Source organism: Sciurus carolinensis, chromosome 3 (genome assembly GCF_902686445.1).
Source record: "Sciurus carolinensis chromosome 3, mSciCar1.2, whole genome shotgun sequence".
NCBI classification, from domain to species: domain Eukaryota; kingdom Metazoa; phylum Chordata; class Mammalia; order Rodentia; family Sciuridae; genus Sciurus; species Sciurus carolinensis.
In genome coordinates, this window is record NC_062215.1 from 10,809,539 (window position 1) to 10,831,854 (window position 22,316).

General features: G+C 36.3%; 1 protein-coding gene across 1 annotated transcript in view; it reads left to right on the forward strand.

The window, feature by feature from the left end:
- Positions 1–22,316, forward strand: part of Abca6 (ATP binding cassette subfamily A member 6) — a 58,071-nt gene that overhangs the window by 22,774 nt on the left and 12,981 nt on the right. Inside the window, exons 18-26 of the mRNA XM_047546032.1 lie at positions 2,756–2,872; positions 10,019–10,202; positions 10,596–10,762; positions 13,120–13,253; positions 14,709–14,846; positions 17,262–17,369; positions 18,375–18,548; positions 18,775–18,888; positions 21,678–21,797. Coding sequence (XP_047401988.1) covers positions 2,756–2,872; positions 10,019–10,202; positions 10,596–10,762; positions 13,120–13,253; positions 14,709–14,846; positions 17,262–17,369; positions 18,375–18,548; positions 18,775–18,888; positions 21,678–21,797 — 1,256 coding nt within the window. The remainder of the gene's footprint in view (positions 1–2,755; positions 2,873–10,018; positions 10,203–10,595; positions 10,763–13,119; positions 13,254–14,708; positions 14,847–17,261; positions 17,370–18,374; positions 18,549–18,774; positions 18,889–21,677; positions 21,798–22,316) is intronic.

The window sequence follows — 22,316 nt, forward strand, 5'->3', positions numbered from 1 at the left end:
GGGAGTCCGAGGCAGAAAGGTGGCTAGTTCAAGGCAAGGCTAGGGAAACTCAGTGAGATCTTATCTCAAAATAAAATTTAAAAGTCTGGAAAGTGACTCAGTAGTCCAGTGCCCCTGGGTTCAATCCCCAGTAGCAATGAGAAAAAAAAGGAAATGTTCAACATGGGTTCTCAACCTGCTGGGTAGAAATGGCAACCTAGGTTTTGATTGACAAGTAATCCTAACTTCCTACCGTGCGTACTACGTGTTGGGCACTGCTCTGAAAGTTTCTTATGTATCAATTCATTTAGTACTCACAAGTATTCTTGGAGGTGGGTGATATAATTTTCTCCATCTTATAAATGAAGGAATATATTTTACAATTTCTTGTGATTTAAACATCTTCATTTTGGTTTAAACATTTAGTTTATGAAGGTTTTAACTACAGGACTAATTTAAATAAGCTCTTTTCAGTGATTTAGTTCATTAGGCAAATACTCAGGAATTTAGATTTTAGCCCCACTCCCAAATATGGTAGCTCTCTCTGACCTTGAAGTAGCATGGGAGATGGTATTCTATACTATGTTGTGCTTTTCTTGTACTAAAACCCCATAAGGTGCATCTGACCCACCTTAATTTTTGGTCAGAGAAAGAGGTTGTCAGATGCTGGCACCACCACTGAAATGTGGCACGTAGCTGGAGTTTCTGCTGTTGATGTCCCAGAACACAGCAACCCCTTCATACAGACACCAGGTTGCTGCTGGTCTAATGCCATGCCTATGTCTATTATAGGATATGTGCCTGCAGGTCCCCTGAAGGCCACTGGTAGGCCATAGGAAATCACAGTGCTTGGTAGAGCCTCACCCATCTAGCTCCTTTCATTAAGGATGCTGGCCCATCACCCTACCATGCAGAAAGTGGAATGTGGGAGCCTTTTCCTAGAAGGTCACATTCTCATCCAAGTATCCCCATGAAAGAGATAAATAGTAAAGTCATTATATAAAAGACACTGCTTCAGGCACTAGAAGAATAGCAGTAAATAAAATGAGTCCCTACCCTCTTGGAGCTTACATTCAACTGGGTGGGCGAAAGTGGGAAAATAAATAATATAATAGTTGTATGACAAAATAGTAAATCTACATGAGTTAGAGTGACGGCTGGTGTCAAACTGGTGTTTATATAGAGTGGTCACTGAACAGACAGAAGAAGGAAATGGTCAGAGGTTCTCCAAGTAAAGGGAAGGGTATGACTAGAAGGCAGTGATGAGGGAGCAGACTGGATGGATAAGGTTGTGTGGTTAGATGGACAGTGGCTTTCCATCTCCAAGGAGCCAGAGAGACTTTAGTGTTGACATTGACTTTTAATCCACATTCATTGAGAAACCACTGAAAGACCTTAAACAGGGAATTGAGGTGATATGACTTTTATTTTCACTTTCTGGATAAAGAAGATCTCTGGATATAGAGAAACAGGAGTGGGCACTGGGAAACTAGTCGCGGGGCCATTTCAGAGGTAGAAGTAAAAGACGATGGTGACTTGGCTAGGAGAGATGGATGGAAGGGAGTGACTTTGAAATGTATTTGGAGGTAAAGCTGGAAAGTCTGGCTGATGTGTCTAGTACATGTGGAATGTGCAGAAAGGTGAGGAAAAATCAAGAGGGATATCTAGATTTTGGGCTTGGATCACTGGGTGAAAAATGGTGGCATTTATTGAAAAGTAATGATTGAAACAGTTTGATCAAATGGGGAAGGAAAAATCAATATTCTGTTTTACGAAGAGTAACCTGGAGATGCCTTTTGACTTCCTGATGGTCATATATATAGTTGGATCAGGGACACTAGAAATCAAAGACAAAGTGAGACTTGAATTTGGGAGTCTTCAGCATATAATGGATTAGGGACTGGATTTGAGTGAATGTAAAGAGAAGGTGGTACAGGTCTGAAACTTTGGAAGAAAGCAGAGTTTGAGAAGCCAGGAGGGATGTAAATTGAGAGTTCTGAATGAGTTAAAAGAATAAAAGAAAAATAAAGACTTATTCACTGAGTTTGAAGATGCAAAGTTATTGGTGATCTGAAAAAAGAATAGGTTTCTGTGGAAGGATCTGAATAGCATTTGGATTTGAGGGGGTTAAGTCTAACTAGAAGTGACAAATTAAAGGCAGACAATCTTTGGAGGCTTGCATGCACATGGAGAAGGATAAGAGGAAGCAATTGTGTTTTGTTGCTATTGTTTGTCTTTATTTAATGGGCACTATATCATTTTTGGTTGTTGTTTGGATAACCTAGAATATGTAGAATAAGTTGATGATGGAAGAGAGAGAGACAAGAGATCCCTTTGGAAAGTCCTTGAAATGCTGAGAGGGGAAGAGATTTGGGACATAGGTGAAACAGGGATACCCTTTGATAGCAGCTGCAAGTCTTCCACCCAAACAGAAGGAAGACCCAGGATACAGATGGAGGTATATGTGAATTTTTAGCATGAGGTGAAGAAATAACGGTCTTCCTGATTGCTCATATTTTTTCCAAGACATCTTCAAGAAATTTGTAAGCTCTGAGTTGAAGATTGGAATGAGACAGTTTGAAGAATAAGTCTGACATAGTCATTTCAGAGAGTGACAGAAAGCATTTCAATGAAATTTTATTTTTTTTTACTACAATAACCTAAAGGCATACATTCTGTGAATAATATTATATATATTTCAGATAAGTGCTAATTTACTAGGTTTAGTTACTAATGTTGTTTTCAAGTATGTATATTTTCCTTTCTGTTGCTTTAGACCTTTTCAGTGATATTGATAAGTGTTCTGGCCAGGGTGTGATGAGTTATGACATCTCCATGTCAACTCTGAATGAAGTCTTCATGAACATGGAACGAAAATCAACCATCAGACAAGGTAAGATCATTTGTACATTTCACAGAAAATCAATAACCAGGTGATCATGTGTCGATTTAGTATTTATAATATCTTATGCATGATTCACACTAAGGGATGTGAATCTTTCCAAATTTGGCTCTGCTGTTGAGATGGGATCCTGCTGTTTGCTCACATCATCAGTAGGACTAAACACAGAGCCTTTCTTGGCATCTACCAAATCCCCCTTTGGAAATAATCGACTTCTGTTTTAGTGGTTTTCTCTTATCCCCAGGTGCTCATTACTGCTTCAATGTTTTGAGGTTGTGAAAATTCTTAATTAAAGGAGAAGGTCAAAGAAGACATTTCTTATAAAAAATGTTCTTAGATTGTTAATGCAAATTTCATTTCAGTAAGGTCTAAATAGGGAGAATTCTCAGTTTCAACTCCTGAATATTAAATTGAGTGACAATAAAAGCTTTGATTTGGGGGGCTCCTGCTGTGCCAGATACTTCAATCAATGTGTGGATACATACACACAATGTGTGTATATACATACAATATTACTTACCACTGAGTGTCATTAACTTCATCTTACAGATGAGGAAATCAGACCTAAGAGCAGTTAAATTATCTTTTCCATTTTATCCAATTTTAAAGTCATGTTTGTGGTATTCAGATACAGGCTTGGTTGTTTCAGAGCTGATAATTTTTCCCCTAAAATCCTAGATTATTGATACTTTTCTAGTGAATATTGAAGTTTTAATAATTGCTCTTCCTATGGAGAAGGTTTTCTAAAGTTCTCAAATATTGTTACCTTTGAGATTGCCTTTTCAAAAAGCAGACATAGAAAAATCACCCCTTTCTTGAGTTCTTCTTTTGGTATGAATTTAGTATATTTCCCCACTGAGTTTACAGAATTTATATATTATTATATGTTTCTCACATTGTTTGCATTGTAAACACAAACATTCCAAAATATATTTTATTTAAAAAGGTTTAATATGCATAACCATTAGTAATTATAACTACAGAAAGGAGTGGGACATATAAACCTAATATGTAATTAGATTTATGTTCAAACTTGTTTAAATAATCATTTTGAATAAATCTTTTGAATATGACTATAATAATAAAACCAAATGTGAAATAATTTTACATTTTTTTATTGTAAACAAATGGGATACATGTTTTTTTCTCTATTTGTACATGGAGTCAAGGCATACCATTTGTGTAATCATAAATTTACATAGGATAATGTTGTTTGATTCATTCTGTTATTTTTTCCCTTCTGCCCCACCCCTCCCACCCCTCTTTTCCCTCTATACAGTCCTTCCTTCCTCCATTCTTACCACCCTCCTTATCCTTAACCCTAAACCTAACCCTAACACTAAACCTTCCCACCCTCCATTATATGTCCTCATCCGCTTATCAGCGAGATCGTTAGTCCTTTAGTTTTTTGAGATTGGCTTATCTCACTTAGCATGATATTCTCCAATTTCATCCATTTGCCTGCAAATACCATAATTTTATCATTCTTTATGGTGGAGTAATATTCCATTGTATATATATGCCACAGTTTCTTTATCCATTCATCAATTGAAGGACATCTAGGTTGGTTCCACAGTCTGGCTATGGTGAATTGAGCAGCTATGAACATTGATGTAGCTGTATCTCTGTAGTATGCTAATTTTAAGTCCTCTGGGTATAGGCCAAGGAGTGGGATAGCTGGGTCAAATGGTGGTTCCATTCCAAGCTTTCTGAGGAATCTCCATACTGCTTTCCAGAGTGGCTGCACTAATTTGCAACCCCACCAGCAATGTATGAGTGTTCCTTTTTCCCCACATCCTTGCCAACACCTATTGTTGCTTGTGTTCTTGATAATCGCCATTCTAATTGGGGTGAGATGGAATCTTAGGGTAGTTTTGATTTGCATTTCTCTTATTACTAGAGATGTTGAACATTTTTTTTATATATCTGTTGATTGCTTGTACATCTTCTTCTGTGAAGTGTCTGTTCATTTCCTTAGCCCATTGGTTGATTGGATTGTTTGTATTCTTGGTGTAGAGTTTTTTGAGTTCTTTATATATTCTGGAAATTAGCGCTCTATCTGAAGTATGAGTGGCAAAGATATTCTCCCACTCTGTAGGCTCTCTCTTCACATTACTGATAATTTCCTTTGCTGAGAGAAAGCTTTTTAGTTTGAATCTATCCCAGTTGTTGATTCTTGCTTTTATTTCTTATGTTATGGGAGTCCTGTTAAGGAAGTCTGATCCTAAGCCAACAAGTTGAAGATTTGGACCTACTTTTTTTTCTATAAGATGCAGGGTCTCTGGTCTGATTCCGAGGTCCTTGATCCATTTTGAGTTGAGTTTTGTGCAGGGTGAGAGATAGGGGTTTAATTTCATTCTGTTGCATATGGTTTTCCAGTTTTCCCAGCACCATTTGTTGAAGAGGCTATCTTTTCTCCATTGCATATTTTTGGCCCCTTTGTCTAGTATGAGAAAATTGTATTTATTTGGGTTTGTGTCCATGTCCTCTATTCTGTACCATTGATCTACCTGTCTATTTTGGTACCAATACCATGCTGTTTTTGTTACTATTGCTTTGTAATAGTGTTGAAGATCTGGTATTGCGATACCCCCTGCTTCGCTCTTTCTGCTGAGGATTGCTTTAGCTATTCTGGGTTTTTTATTCTTCCAGATGAATTTCATAATTGCTTACTCTATTTCTGTAAGGTACATCATTGGGATTTTAATTGGAATTGCATTGAATCTCTATAGCACTTTTGGAAGTATGGCCATTTTGACGATATTAATTCTGCCTATCCAAGAATATGGGAGATCTTTCCATCTTCTAAGGTTTTCTTTAATTTCTTTCTTTAGTGTTCTGTAGTTCTCATTGTAGAGGTCTTTCACCTCTTTTGTGAGATTGATTCCCAAGTATTTTATTTTTTTTGATGCTATTGTGAATGGGGTAGTTTTCCTAACTTCTCTTTCTGAAGATTCATCACTTATGTATAAAAATGCATTGGATTTATGAGCATTGATCTTGTAACCTGCTAATTTACTGAATTCACTTATGAGTTCTAAAAGTTTTCTGGTGGAATTTCCAGGTTCCTCTAAATATATAATCATGTCATCAGCAAACAGGGATAGTTTGATTTCTTCTTTTCCTATTCGTATCCCTTTAATTTCTTTGGTTTGTCTAATTGCTCTGGCTAGAGTTTCAAGGACGATGTTGAATAGAAGTGGTGAAAGAGGGCATCCCTGCCTTGTTCCAGTTTTCAGGGGGAGCGCTTTCAGTTTTTCACCATTTAGAATGATATTGGCCATGGGCTTAGTGTAGATGGCCTTTACAATGTTAAGGAATGTTCCCATTACCCCAATTTTTTCTAGTGTTTTGAGTATGAAGGGATGCTGTATTTTACCAAATGCTTTTTCTGCATCTATTGAAATAATCATGTGATTCTTAACTTTAAGTCTGTTGATATGGTGAATGACATTTATTGATTTCCGGATGTTGAACCAACCTTGCATCCCTGGGATAAAACCTACTTGGTCATGGTGCACTATCTTTTTAATATATTTTTGTATGTGATTTGCTAAAATTTTGTTGAGAATTTTTGCGTCGATGTTCATTAAGCATATTGGTGTGAAATTTTCTTTCCTCGATGTGTCTCTGTCTGGTTTAGGTATCAGGGTGATATTGGCTTCATAGAATGAGTTTGGGAGGGTTCCCTCCTCTTCTATTTCATGGAATTCTTTGAGGAGTATTGGAATGAGCTCTTCTTTAAAGGTTTTGTAGAACTCAGCTGAGAACCCATCTAGTCCCGGACTTTTCTTTGTTGGTAGGCTTTTGATGACCTCTTCTATTTCATTGCTTGAAATTGATTTATTTAAGTTGTGTATATCCTCCTTGTTCAGTTTAGGTAATTCATATGTCTCTAGAAACTTGTTGATGTCTTCGAGGTTTTCTGTTTTGTTGGAGTATAGATTTTCAAAATAGCTTCTAATCATGTTTTGTATTTCACTCGTGTCTGTTGTGATATTTCCTTGTTCATTCCGAATTTTAGTAATTTGAGTTTTCTCCCTCTTTCTCTTTGTTAGTGTTGGCTAAGGGTTTATCTATTTTGTTTATTTTTTCAAAGAACCAACTATTTATTTTGTTAATTTTTCCGATTGTTTCTTTTGTTTCAATTTCGTTGATTTCGGCTCTGATTTTAACTATTTTCTGTCTTCTATTACTTTTGGTGTTGGTCTGCTCCTCTTTTTCTAGGGCTTTGAGCTGTAGTGTTAGGTCGTTTATTTGTTGATTTCTACTCCTTTTGTTGAATGCGCCCCATGAAATAAATCTTCCTCTAAGTACTGCTTTCATAGTGTCCCAGAGATTTTGATATGATGTGTCTTTGTTCTCGTTTACTTCTAAGAATTTTTTTATTTCCCTCCTGATGTCTTCTGTTATCCATTCATCATATAATAGTGTATTATTTAATCTCCAGGTATTGGAGAAGTTTCTGTTTTTTATTCTGTCATTTATTTCTAATTTCAATCCATTATGATCCGATAGAGTACAAAGTAGTATCTCTATCTTCTTGTATTTGCTAACAGTAGCTTTGTGGCATAAAATATGATCTATTTTAGAGAAGGATCCATGTGCTGCTGAGAAGAAAGTGTATTCGTTCTTTGTTGGATGGTATATTCTATATATGTTGGTTAAGTCTAAATTTTTGATTATGTTATTGAGATCTATGGTTTCTTTATTCAATTTTTGTTTGGAATATCTATCCAGTGGTGAGAGAGGTGTGTTAAAATTGCCTAGTATTATTGTGTTGTGGTCCATTTGATTTCTGGAATTGAGAAGGATTTGTTTGACATACATGGATGAGCCAATATTCGGGGCATAGATATTTATGATTGTTATGTCTTGCTGATTTATGCTTCCCTTAAGCATTATGTAATGTCCTTCTTTATCCCTTCTGACTAGTTTTGTCTTGAAGTCCACATTATCTGAAATGAGGATGGATACTCCAGCTTTTTTGCTGTGTTCGTGTGCATGGTATGTTTTTTCCCATCCTTTCACCTTTATTCTATGGGTATCTCTTTCTATGAGATGAGTCTCTTGAAGGCAGCATATTGTTGGATTTTTCTTTTTAATCCAATCTGCCAGTGTATGTTTTTTTATTGATGAGTTCAGGCCATTAACATTCAGGGTTATTATTGTGATATGATTTGTGTTCCCAGTCATTTGACTCATTTTTGTTTTTTGACATGATTTGGTTTCTCCTTTATTTGGCTATTCCTTTAGGCTAGTTCTTCCTGTTGCTGATTTGCATCGTTGTTTTTCATCTCTTCCTCATGGAATATTTTGCTAAGAATGTTCTGTAATGCGGGCTTTCTTTTTGTAAATTCCTTTAGCTTTTGTTTATTATGGAAGGATCTTATTTCGTCGTCCAATCTGAAAGTAAGTTTTGCTGGGTATAAGATTCTTGGTTGACATCCGTTTTCTTTCAGGGCTTGGTAAATGTTGTTCCAGGCCCTTCTATCTTTTAGGGTCTGGATTGAAAAATCTGCTGATATTTTTATTGGTTTCCCCCTGAATGTAATTTGATTCTTTTCTCTCGCGGCCTTTAAAATTCTGTCTTTATTTTGTATGTTAGGTATTTTCATAATAATGTGCCTTGGTGTGGTTCTGTTGTAATTTTGTATATTTGGAGTCCTATAAGCCTCTTGTACTTGGTTTTCCATTTCGTTCTTCAGATTTGGGAAATTTTCTGATATTATTTCATTGAATAGATTGTTCATTCCTTTGGTTTGTTTCTCTAAGCCTTCTTCAATCCCAATAATTCTTAAATTTGGCCTTTTAATGATATTTCATAATTCTTGTAGATTCTGTTCATGATTTCTCTGTTTGGTCAACTTTGTTTCAAGATTAAATATTTTGTCTTCAATGTCTGAGGTTCTGTCTTCCAGGTATTCTATCCTATTGGTTATGCTTTCTATGGAGTTTTTAACTTGGTTTATTGTTTCCTTCATTTCAAGGAATTCTGTTTGTTTTTTTTTCAGTATCTCTAACTCTTTATTAAAATGATCTCTTGCTTCCCGTATTTGCTCTTTTAACTGTTGATTGGTACGATCATTTAATGCCTGCATTTGCTCTTTCATCTCCTCCTTCAATGCCTGCATTTGCTCTTTCATCTCCTCATTTGCTTCCCTGATTTTTTAAATTATGTACATTCTGAACTCCCTTTCTGACATTTCTTCTACTGTGCTGTCATTGGGTTTTATTGATGTAGTATCTAGGTTTGTTGGGGACATTTTCTTCCCTTGTTTTCTCATATTGGTCAGATGTCAGTGGGACTCTGAGATATTGCAGGTTTCCTCTATTGGCTTATAGTGTCCCTGTAGATTTCCAGTGTATCACCTCCCAGCCTTCAGTAGCCTGCAGTCTTGGAGGAACTTGATAATGCAGTGCTTCTGAAGAAAGCTGCCCCTAGCCCCCTACTGGTTTCAGGGCTTGGAGCTGGCTCTGTGCAGAAAGGTTCTCACTGGGGGGCCTACACCGCGCAGCTGGCCGTGTGGGAGGAGCCCATCGCTGGAGTGTGCAAGGCTACCTGGGGAAGACACTAGCTGCCCTGCCCTGCTCTGATAAGCCATCCCTATCTGTGCCTGCTGCCCAGGCCGAGCTTCGCCCAGTGGGGGAGTCTCACCCCATGACTCTATTTTAGTCCAAGTCTCTCAATGCCTCCCCTTCTTGAGTCTTGGGTTCTGGAGCGACTGGAGATGCAGTCACCCTCTAGTCCACCATCTTGGATCGCCCCATAGAAAGAGCCTGTGGCCGGAGGGGGCAGGGCCGCCTGGAGAAGTCTCTGGCTGCCCGCCCTGGTCCTAGAGGCTGCCTGCGGGCTGGAGCTCTCTGCTGGCTCTGGGACTTCTGGCTTGGTCTGTGTAGAAAGGCTCTCACTGGGCGGTCTGCTCTGAGAAGCTAGCCTTGAAAGGCGCCTGCTGCCGGAGGGAGCAGGGCTGCTTGGGGAAGTCCCTGGCTGCCCTGTCCTGGTCCCTGAAGCTGCCTGTGGACCTGAGCTGGGCGCTGGCTCTGGGACTTGGAGCTCAATTTTACATATTTTTAAGAAGAAAATGACTATGGTACCCCAGAATAGCATTCATAAATATGTGTGTGTACCTATAGATTTTGAACAAACGGAAATGATAGGAGACTCGGAAAGTCTCAGTGAAATGGAGCCAGCTGGCTCTTCTCTTCCTGAAGTGCAGAAGACCGTGAGTGACATGGGACTCTGGAGAATGCAGGTCTGTGCGATGGCACGGCTCCGTTTCTTAAAGTTAAAACGCGAAAGGAAAACGCTTTTGACCCTGTGAGTATCATAGCATTATGATTTTTGTTACACAAGGAGTTTCAAAAGAGGCTGAGACCAGAAGAGAATTTAAAACTAGAACACAATGCCCAGCATTCCTACTGGGGAAAAGGTAAATGTCACGTTGGATTTTGCTGTCAGTGGGAATGCCTGTAGTTTAGCTCTTGATCAGGTTCATAAATACAAGTGCATTTAGGTTTCATAGTTGGATAACCCACTGTTCATAGAGCAATGCCTTTTCAGTCCTGTGTAACATGGTGAGACAAGACTCAGAATGTTCACACCTGGAGGAATGGTGGTTGTAGATTTGGCACCCAACACGTGGTTGTGGGACGTTTTACTGAGGAAATATAATTGCTATAGATTCATATGGTGATTTTCTTTATTGTTTAGGCTATTGATGTTTGGAATTGCACTGTTCCCTTGGATTATAGAAAGTGTAGCTTATTCTATGATAGAGCAAAATGTCGACTGGGAGTTTAAAACAGAATTGTATTTCCTCTCTTCTGGACAACTTCCTCAGGAACCCCGTACCAGCCTCTTGATCATCAATAACACAGGTGAACAGAAAAACTAAATTTAAATCCGGAAATAAGTTATTTCTGTTGTTAAATAGCACATGTGTTAGAGGAAACAAATCATAAGAGAGGAAAATAGTTTATAAAGAACAGTGCATATTTGCTTTGATTTTAGAGATGACAGAATGACGGGGATGAGAGAGAAGGGACCTGGTCACTATACAATCTGATAGAGTAATTTATCCACTTGATAACCTTAAGCTATTTCATTAGAGAGAAATAAACTTTTATCTTGTGGAACCACTCCTTTTTCAGATCTTTTGTTACAGCAGCCAAACCTATACCATAAGTATGATACATGCTGAAACGGCATGTCTACACCCCACACCCCTCTATGAAGTTAAACAGGAATCAGGAAGATTACTTATTTTATTATTGCAAAGACTGGGTAGTTGGTTGTTTTCTAAGTGTTCAATTAACTTGAAAGGAAGTTTTTATGTTTCTACTTAAGATGTTAAAAATAAATACGGGGTCAGAGTTCTCTCTTAATGAGTTCCTTGCCCATTCCAGTTTCACATGTATTCGTAATTCAGGGTTGTAGATATTTCCTCTTTAAACAAACATGGTCTTTTCATTTCTGTTTCTCATTCTTCTTCTTGTTTTCCACTTGGGTTTGGGAACACAAATTTTCTCACTGCCTTAGAATGGAATCTTGCTAATGGTACATTAATTTCTAAGATCTAGAAATTTTTTTAGCCTATGAACATGGTATTATCTCATGATGTTTTTCCTCTCCAGTCACCCTGAAGACAGTGTACTTCACTTATTTATTTTTCTTATCTGTACTCACTTGTTAGGTATTTGAAGACTTAAGTTCGGGACTTCTGTGCCATTGTGTCCCTCTTTTCTTAAAATCTGGTGATTATTGGTAGCATGTTCATCTTTTCCTGTGCCCCTGTTTGGTTGGATCCTACTGTGGAGATGGTGTGGCATATGTGACTGTCCCAGGGTTCAAGGAAAGCTTATTTTCCATGGATATGTGCTGTCCCACATGGGGAAAATTGAATTTGTGTGAAGTTTGGCCCTGTTTGCCCATTACCAGAGCCTCCTCTATGCATCCTAGTATGAACTCCCATTTCAAAGGCTGAATGACAGCAAGTGAGCTCCTTTTCCTTTTTTCCATTCCATCTTTCCCTGATCGTGGTTTGGAATTACTTCAAGTCTTGCCTGACTGGGTAAGAGATAATGTCTCTTAGAAAGTAAACACAGGGGGCTGGGGAGATAGCTCACTTGGTAGAGTGCTTGCCTTGCAAGCACAAGGCCCCGGGTTCCATCCCCAGCACCCCCCCCCCCCAAAAAAAAGAAAGAAAGTAAACACAGGACTCCTACCTGGAGACAGGTACAACACCACCTGCTGTGTGTGCGACATGAACTGGGGCCTGACTGGTCAGCTTGCTCCAGCTGTTGCTAACTGGTTAAGGACGCTGACTGCGGCTTCCATGCCAACTTTGTCCCTTTCCTCTCTTCTCCTCTGACCTTTGATATCCTGGAAGCTGATTTTACCTTGGCAGCTATTTGTTCCTGTGTGCTCCAGGCTGTGTGTTTTCTAAGCTCTTTTTTCTCTTTCAAATAATAACATTTGCTGCCTTCTCTAGGAATACATTAAAAATTTTGGTCTGAGGGTAGCACCTTTTTATTTTCCATTTCCTAAGAAAAAATATATATCCACACAATATACCTGAGTGTAATATATATGCAAATATGTTAAATAAAGTGAAAATATTTTTTTATCATACATATACATTTATATATTTACTTTTCTATTACTTCAAAGAATAAGGGCAAGAAAAGTGCATTATCTAAAGTACTCCTATAATAACCATATCTCCTCAAATGATCAGTTCAAATGTATTTTTAAAAATAAAAGCCACAAAACAGAACTACTTTAATGATCACACATCAGTTGGCATTAAAGAGAATTGAAAAGCTAATTCATCATAGCATAAGATTTGCTAAATAGAAGATGGTAGAGTGAGTGATTTTTTTTTATGTGGGCCAATATTATCATTGTGATGCCTATAGAGACAGTGTGCTATAAAATTCAACTTTATGGTGCAGTCTAAACAATGATGTTCTTGGGGGTCAGGAAATTTTTTCCATAAAGGGCCAGAGTTAGGATTGAGGGTTGTCATGATTCCTGTTGCAACCACTCAAGACTTTGAAGGCCAAAGGCAGTCGTAAACAAAACAGGTGTGTCTATGTTCCAATAAAACTTTATTTGTGAGCACTAAAAAAAAAAAAAAAAAAGAAATCAACTTTATGTATGGGGTTCACTAGAAAAACATCTGTCATCTATTTTCTCACTTTTATGTGGCCTTTTGTTACTGATTTCCTACTAGAATCAAATATTGAAGATTTTATACAGTCATTGAAGCATCAAAATATACTTTTGGAAGTAGATGACTTTGAAAACAGAAATGGCACTGAAGGCCTTTCATACAATGGCGCTATCATAGTTTCTGGGAAAAAAAAGGTACGTCTGTCTCTTTGGTTTTGCTTTTATGACTGTACACAAATGCGCAGAAAGTGCTACATTTTAACTCTTAAAAACTGCAGAAAAGAAACCCAGCTAGGATACAGTTACTTGACTCAGAAAAAACATTTTTAGTCCATATTGAATAAACTGTGATATTTAAATGGGTATTTGTAAAACATTTTTCTTGTCTTGAATTAGATAATTTTTTTTACATATGAAAGAAACTAAATTTAATCATATTGTTGAAACTCAATAAAATATTGCATCTTAAAATTATTAACCCAGGGCTGGGGTTGTGGCTCAGTGGTAGAGTGCTTGCCTGGCATGTGTGAGGCACAGGGTTCAATTCTCAGTATCACATACAAATAAATAAAAATAAAGGTTCATCAACAGCTAATAAAATTTTTTAAAAATTATTAACCAATATAATTGTAAATTTAGGGAATCTATTTAATAGCTAACTAACTGTATGATATGTTAAAAATATACTATACTAAAAAATACTACGCTATATTATACTAATATAGTATACTATACTATACTATATTATACAATACTAAAAATATTATAATATCCACACAGACTCTCTGAGAGAAAAGCGTTCTCTACATGCTATTTAGGTAAAGGTACATGAGCCATAGAATTCCATCAAGGAACAAGACATGAAAATACATCCTAATTATAAGTAGAACTTTTTAGTCTGTAGTAAAAGCAAGGGGCCAAAATAAATACAGTTATCTCTTTATTTCTTGCTATAAGGGAAATACAAACAAAAACTTTTGAAAATATGTCACTGAACTCTATTCTACCTAAACTAAATGAATTATGAAAAATGTAGTCACTCTGTGCCAACTCTGGGAAACTACTTTGGCAGCTGCTTTATCCTAAATACTGCATGAACTTTGCTAATGTTTAAACAACAGTAAACCTCTTGATGAATACATGAACATTTGCATCAACATGAAGTACATTAACCTTGTCTTAGAAAGGGTGGAAATGCTTCACTGGCAGTGTAACCATGAATGTTTTATAAACTCCATGTTTATCTTCCACCGAGATACAATTCCTTTTCTTGGTCATCATAAACTGGCAGTGAGACCCCTTGTCAGGGCAACTTTTAAACTCCACTAACTGAAATCTCTTCATCAACAAAATGGGGACAAAATTATAGGCATTCAGTAAAACTAAACAAATATTTGCAAGAAGTGGATGCTGACTCTGTACTATCTACTGTGCTAGGGCCTCATATATATAATCTCATTAAATCATGTAATGACCCATTTAGTGTCCTCTTTCACACATGAGGAAAGCTGTGCTCAGGGAAGTCAGTTAACCTGAAGATGGATACACAGTGGGAATCTGGCACTTTTGCTTCTTATACATAAAAACTATACCTTTGTTCTTCAAGGACTTACAATTAATCTTGTTTACATTGTTTTTGTTTGTTTTAAGGATTATGGATTTTCAGTTGTGTGTAATACCAAGAGGCTGCACTGTTTTCCTATCCTCATGAATATTATCAGCAATGGGCTCCTTCGGATGTTTAATCATACACAGTACATTCGAATTGAGAGAAGTCCATTTTCATTGGTAAATATTGGATTTACTGATTCTGAAATTAAGAATTTGATAAGTAACCTATGTTTGCCCTCTCTAAGGTTTAAATATTCATAATTAACTATTCACCCTAAAATCATTATTGTATCCAAACATTTTAAACATATTATATCCAATAAAATGTGTGTGTTTTTTTTTTTTTCTTGCTAAGCTATCATCAGAGAAATTTCATGGGTGACTACTTCCCAATATTATGTCATAGTCTCCTGGGAGGATGTTCTGAAAAGTTGTAGAGAAGTGCCTGGAAGGGTATTAAAGAGAGGACAGAGACAGAAAACACTGAATTAGAAATCAGGAGCATTTGTCATACAGCTTTAATTTTATAAACTTAATATAATTTGCTAATGGAAACTCCATTGACTAAGTGAGTAGATTGACTAACATGGAGGAGAATTTGCCCATCCTGGGTTGTAATGCTTCCTGACTCAGCCCTTCACCTACCTGTATGTTGCAAGTGTGTCTAACCCCTACAAGCTGCATCTCCAGGAATTGGGGTACTGTCTGTCTTCAGACAGTTGAGGAAGCAGTGGTTGTAGATAGAAGAGCAGAGGGCCCTCCACACTGGGCTCCAGTCATATCACTCCCTTCCTTTGTCCTTGCAACCCACAAGTGACAGAGACTTCCCATTGCATCATCCTTCTTGGATGGTGATTCCCCCATGTAACCACTTCATGATTATTTTCTAAGTATTTAAGATGGTTATAGCTTTCTGATTGATACCAAAAGAGATCTCTCAAAACTGAATCCAAATGTTTTACGCCAGAAGTTTGGAAGAGCAATCAGCAGGATTAGAAATGGACCAGTTAAAAGGAAATTCCACTTTATGACAAAGGTGTTGAGTTCCATTTTGGTTCTATTGCATCAGTGGTGCTGGGAGTACACTCAAGTGCAGATTTTCTGTAGGTAATGGAGAAAATGGGGTGAGTGATGTATGTATACATCGGTGAGTTGAATGTGATCATAGACAGCACAGGACAGTTCAGCACAAACGTGCCTGAAGGGAACTCTTTTGAAAGTGGAACCAGTGGATAGCAGAAAAAGACAATTACTCTCTTTTGGTTTTTCAGTTTTCTCATGTCTTTGCCTGTTTGCTCAGGATCAAAATGGACCTGAATTTCATGTTTACTCTCGTAAGCACCGCTCACCCTCAATTGCACACACCTTCTTCCTATGAGAACAATGAAGCATTTTTTCCACCTGGAGAAAAATTGGAATTTATAGACACAGACTCCAAAATCTTTAAATTTGAGAACTGAAGAACTATTCTGAGACAGGCTTGTGTTGCTCCCCTCTAGTTTTATCCATGCTGTTTGGGCATACGCCCAGCCTCAGTTAGACACTGATTCGGGGGTTGTGATTCAGATTTTATCTCCTCAAAGATACATTCTTTGGCACCAGCTTTCCTTTTTGGCTCTGTGCTAGAGAATACGTCCTCCCAATTGCTAAGGACTTCACAGATCCATCTCTGGTTTGCTGAGAAAGACATGTTGCCTAGGCTTGAGTTATCTGTTAAACAGGGGTTACAATTCATGGACTGGGGTTGCAGTTCAGTGGTAGAGCTCTTGCCTAGCATGCATGATGCACTGGGTTTGATTCCCAGTACCACATGTAAATAAAATAAAGATCTATTGACAAGTAAACAAATATTTTTAAAAAGGGTTACAATTCATGAATTATTACTATTTTTTATCATGGTAAAAACACATAGTATTGACCCTAATAACCATTTTTAAGCATAGAGTTCAGTAGTATTAGATATATTCACATTGTTATGAAATAAAGTTTCAGAACTTTTACATCTGATAGAACTAAAATCTCTATTCATCAACAACTCCTTTTCCTGTCCCCTTCCCCTGCTCCTGGGGAGAAACCACCGTCCTATGTTCTGTTTCCATGAATTTGACTAATTTAGATACCTCCATATTTATCTCTTCCTGACTGATTAATTTCATCTAGCATAATGTTCATGTTCATCCATGTTGTAGCATGTGACAGGACTTTATTCCTTTTTAGAGCTGGATAATATTTTATTGTATGTATATATACCATATTTTATTTATCCATAGATCCACTGGCGGACATTTGGGTTGGTTCCACCTCTTAACTATTGGAAGTAATTGTGCTATCAACATGGTGTGCAGATACCTCTTAAAAACCCTGCTTTGGTTTCTCTTGGATCTATATCCCAAAATGGGTCCTAAGTCATTTCTGACTTGTCTTTGTTTGGAGTTGAAGCCTTACATCAAGGGATAAGAAATCACTTTTCCTCCCTTGGACGTCTGTGAACTAGACCTAGATTTTGACTTCTCAATATTTCAAAAAGCACATTATCTATGATTATTAGTGTGTATTTCATGAAATAATTTACTAATACCTGTTTGCTTCCAGAACAATATATACATCTGGACTGGGTTGCCAGAAAGTTCCGGGTTCATACTTTTTGTTGCATGCTGCCTTTCTCCTTACATCGCCATGAGCAGTATTAGTGATCACAAAGTAAGACAAAGTGGGGAACTTCAAGGATTTCAGTAATTGTGTTTTTAAATGCTATGTGCTCAAAATGTTTTACTGTGAGAAAAACACCTAACTATATTTTAATTCAGATAACATTGTTAATCATTATTTTCAGCAAGCCAGAAAACTTACTTTTAAAAATGCAAAACATGGAGCTGGATTTGTAGCTCAGTGGTAGATCGCTCACCTAGCACGTGTGAGGCCCTGGGTTCGATCCTTGGCACCACATAAAAATAAAGAACTGGCATTGTGTCCAACTTAAAAAAAAACTTTTTTAAAATGCAAAACACTTTTTACTTCAAAGTTACAGCATAAGTACAATAATTTTTCAGACTGAGTCTAAACCTTCAAAGGGAAATATTATTAAAAAAAACTTTTATTACATTAGTTCCTAACTCAGGAGGAAATCATTGATGTTGACCAAATTTAAGACTTGGGTTCCCTTTGCATCCTGTAAATGCAACTTATGTTATATTTGTGTTTAGTTATGCCCAATGTCCAGACAAAACATGAAAATCAGATTTAGATAAGTCTGCTTTTATCATTCTTGAGCCAATAACTCTACAGAAAGATGTATGCACAAAGGAAATTTTATGTCCTTCAGGTTACAAAATATTTCTTTGGAAGGAGCTTAATGCTTTGATGAAATATATGAATAATGAATAAGAAAGTGATATTACAAATCAAACCTACCAAATAAAACAAAGTACATTTTTTTTAAATGGCCACCTTTTTGTAACTGTTTCTGTAGACCTCAGTTTCCTGAACAATATATAAACTGTAAACACACAGTATACAAACAGTAACACACTCACACATATATATATATATATACACACATATAGTATAATAATTTTATATATATATAGTACATATTATTTTTTGAATATTAGAAGAATAGATTAAACATCTTAAAAATTCTTCCAGCATATTTCCTTTGTATTTGCATTTTACTTGAACTTTGTATATCCTCTGTTCTCTCATCAGAAGAAAGCTAGTTCTCAGCTATGGATTTCAGGCCTCTTCCCCTCTGCTTACTGGTTTGGGCAGGCAGTAGTGGATATTAACCTCTTCAATTTAATTCTCCTTTCAATGTATTTAATCATCTACTTAACAAACAGAATGGACATTTATATTACAAGTCAAGCTATATTTGCTCTGGTAAGTAACATATTACATAGATCAAATTTTAATAAGGTAGTTAATAATGAATTTTAACATTAATATTTTCTATAATAATGATAATTTCATCTTTATTTTACTGCAAACCAAAAAAAATCTCTTGCAAAGTTCATGTGCAACTAAATATGTTTAAAATATATTTGTAATGTGATTTTTTTCCCAGATATTTCATTTTTTGATCATGATATTATTTGTATTTCTTCAGGTTGTTGTTTCACTTGGTTATTCAGCTTCTCTTATCTTCTTGACATATGTGATATCATTTATTTTTCGTAAGAGGAGAAAAAATAGTGGCCTCTGGTCATTTTGCTTCTATATTGTAAGTACCCATATACATTTTTATGCATAAACAGTAGAGTTATTTCTAGACTGCCATTGTAATGTCCCATATAGTCACATTTGTTTTAAGCAACTTGTCTGAACAATACAAGTTGAATCTCAAAATGCAAATGCTCCACACCCAAACATTTCTGGTCCCAACCATTTCAGGTAAGGGATACTTAACTGTGTACTTTAAAACTGCACTATGGAAAGGACGGCAAAAGGTAACTTATGTTAGGAGTTAGTGATGTTCCTAAATAATTCAATTACAACCCTTTCAACAGAGTTCAAGAAGACCTGAAATATGAAATATGCTATTGAGTGTATAGATATAGGAAATTGGTTCTATTCCCAGTTGTTTCTAAATGAAAATGTAAACATAAGACTAAGAAATTAAAATTTAGGAAAACTACACATAGAGTTTGGAATTCCAGTTTTCCATTTGCTGTCTGGGTTATTTTTATTTATTTTTATTTATTTATTTATTTTTACAGACTACATTTTGATTCATTGTACACAAATATAGTACAACTTTTCGTTTCTATGATTGTGCATGATGTAGATTCATACCATTCGTGTAATCATACATGTACATAGGGTAATGATGTCTGTCTCATTCCACCATCTTTCATACGCCTGGCCTCTCCTCCCTCTCATTTCCCTCTATGTAAAGTGTGTCCATTCTTCTCTCAACCCCCACTCCCCCACCACCATTATATATCATCATCCACTTATCAGGGAAAACATTCGGCCTTTGGTTTTTTTCAGATTGACTTATTTCACTTAGCATGATATTCTCCAGTTTCATTCATTTATCTGCAAATACCGTAATATTATTATTCTTTATGGCTGAATAATATTCCATTGTGCATATATACCACAGTTTCTTTAACATTTCTTAGCATATGAATATCTTTAACATCTGTGAACCCTAGATTTCTCATTTATAATTAGAAGAATAACAGTTACTACATTACAGAGTTATTGTAAGGATTAAAGTAAGTAATTCAGACTTTCTTAATTCCTGGTATTTATATAATATTTAGTGAACCTCACAATTATACTTCTTAGAATTTTTATTCTAACAAGTACATTACTAGATCTAGCAGAGGTTTGATTTAATGCTAATACATACTTGTTGACTGATAAATTGATGTTTAAAACAGAAAAATTAAAAAATATTATCTTTACCATTTACCATTTTCTAAAAGAAAATGAGTCTGTTGCTGTGAAAATGCAAAATCTTAGGAAAAACACGTGAACTGGGAGGAATGGAGTAGACAGGACGATTACAAAGTTTTGTGATAGCCTAGGTGAGCAGCAAAATAGTAATATGGATTTTTAAAATAACTGCCCAGCTTCTACAGGATTTTACACATTAATAGTGGTGTTACCTTAGCTTTAAAAAGCTCATTCCTCTTTTTAATCCTAGTAACTTGGATTGAATTTAATAATGCATGGTCAGGAAGTCTATTTGGTTGCTTTAGCTTTCACCTTAATCTCCAGTCTCTTTACCTACTAGGAATTTTCTTTTTTAGATTAATAGTTGGCAAATATTTTCTCCCATTCTGTAGGGCATCTTTTCACTTTGTTGATTGTTCCCTTTGTGGTGCAGAAGTTTCTTTATTTGTTTTTTATGTTTTTAGGGTCATGGAAAAATAGACAAAGAATTAATATCCAGAATATATAAGGAACTAAAAAATTTCACAACAAAATAACAAGTAATCCAATTAAAAATGGTCAAATGATATGAATATACACTTCTCAAAAGGATACAAATATGTATTTAAAAAAAACTCATTACCTATCAGGGAAATGCAAGTCAAAACTACTTATAACTAGGCTCAGTGGCACGTGGTTGTAATACAAGTGGCTCAGGAGGTGGAGGCAGGAGAATCTCAAATTCAAAGCCAGCTTGAGGAATTTAGCAAGGCCCTAAGCAAATTATAGAGACTCTGTCTCTCAAAATAAAAAAGGGATGGAGACAGAGGCTTGGTATTTAAGAACCCCTGGGTTCAATTCCTGATACCAAAAAATAAAAAGTAATGAAATTTTGTTATTTGCAGCAAAAAGGTTGAATCTAGAAGACAAAATGTTTAGTAAAATAAGTCAGGCACAGAAAAACAAATGCTGTATGCTCTCTCCCATATGCAGAAGCTAACAAATAGTTGCTTTGAATGTAGATTAGTGATTACTGGTAGTTGGGAAGGATGAGAATGGGAGTTTGAAAACAGGGACCAAAACAGAATAGCTTCTGGTGTTCCATAGCTCAGTGGGTTGACTAAAGTTCCACCAACAGCCTATTATGTATTTCATGAATATCTAGAAGAGATGAGTTCAGATGCCCCAAACATAAGTGATAATTCCCCTGATTAGACAGTACATGCCATACTCATGTGTTGAAAGACCACTAGGGCTGGGACTGCCAGTGTGGCCTAGTAGTAGAGCACATACTTAGCACAAGTGAGACCCTGGGTCCTGCAGGACCGAAAAAATAAATAAGAAGGAAAAGAAACTGAACACATTACTATGTGTACTTAATACTTGTTAACAAAAAATAAAATTACAAACTTTTCTGTTGGGAAGCTAAAAGTCATGTATATTCTCATTAACAAAAGTTCCTCCTCCTCTTCTCTCTCTGGAAGGGGACAGAGTGATGGCATGTAAGTATATTTGCATATGGAAAAATTAAGATATATGTGATAAGAACATCTACACAGTAAATGATTTTTCAAGTGAGTATGGGCTGAATGTGTCTGATGTAATACATGTGGTCTTTCCTCATAGGTCTTGACCATCGTGCTTAACATCATTTTAATCAATGACTTCAACTTAACTCTGATTATTGTCAGCATGGTATTACTTCCATCATCTACTTTGACTGTATTTCTAATCTTCTTGGTAATGGTAAGAAGTATTATGGTCTGTGCCCTTAATAATGTATATGTAGCCTATGGAAATACTTTATCCAGATCTGCAAGGATAGAAAGTGGATTAGTTTGAATTGGGAATGATAGCAAATGAGCGTGAGGGATTTCTTTGGGATGATTAAATTGTTCTAAAGTTGAAGTATGATTCCCCCCAGCTTTGTAAACTTACAAAACATCCTGAAATTGTGCACCTAAAATGGGTAAATATTATGCCATGAAAATCAAACCTCAGCAAAGATGTTAGAAAAGCTTTGTCCTATGCACTTTGCAAAAATATAGGCCTCAATAAATACTATTGAAATTGAATGTCAGATTGAAAAGAGCTCTCTCTGGGTCAGTGGGCATTCATTATCCACTCTGATGATAAATTCATGCACAATACCATCTAGTTATTCAAAACATGTATCAAACACTATTCTGTGCCAGTCATTGTGCTAATAATTAGGACACTTGATGAATAAGAGTGCATAGTCCTTCCTTTCACAGAACTTAGAGA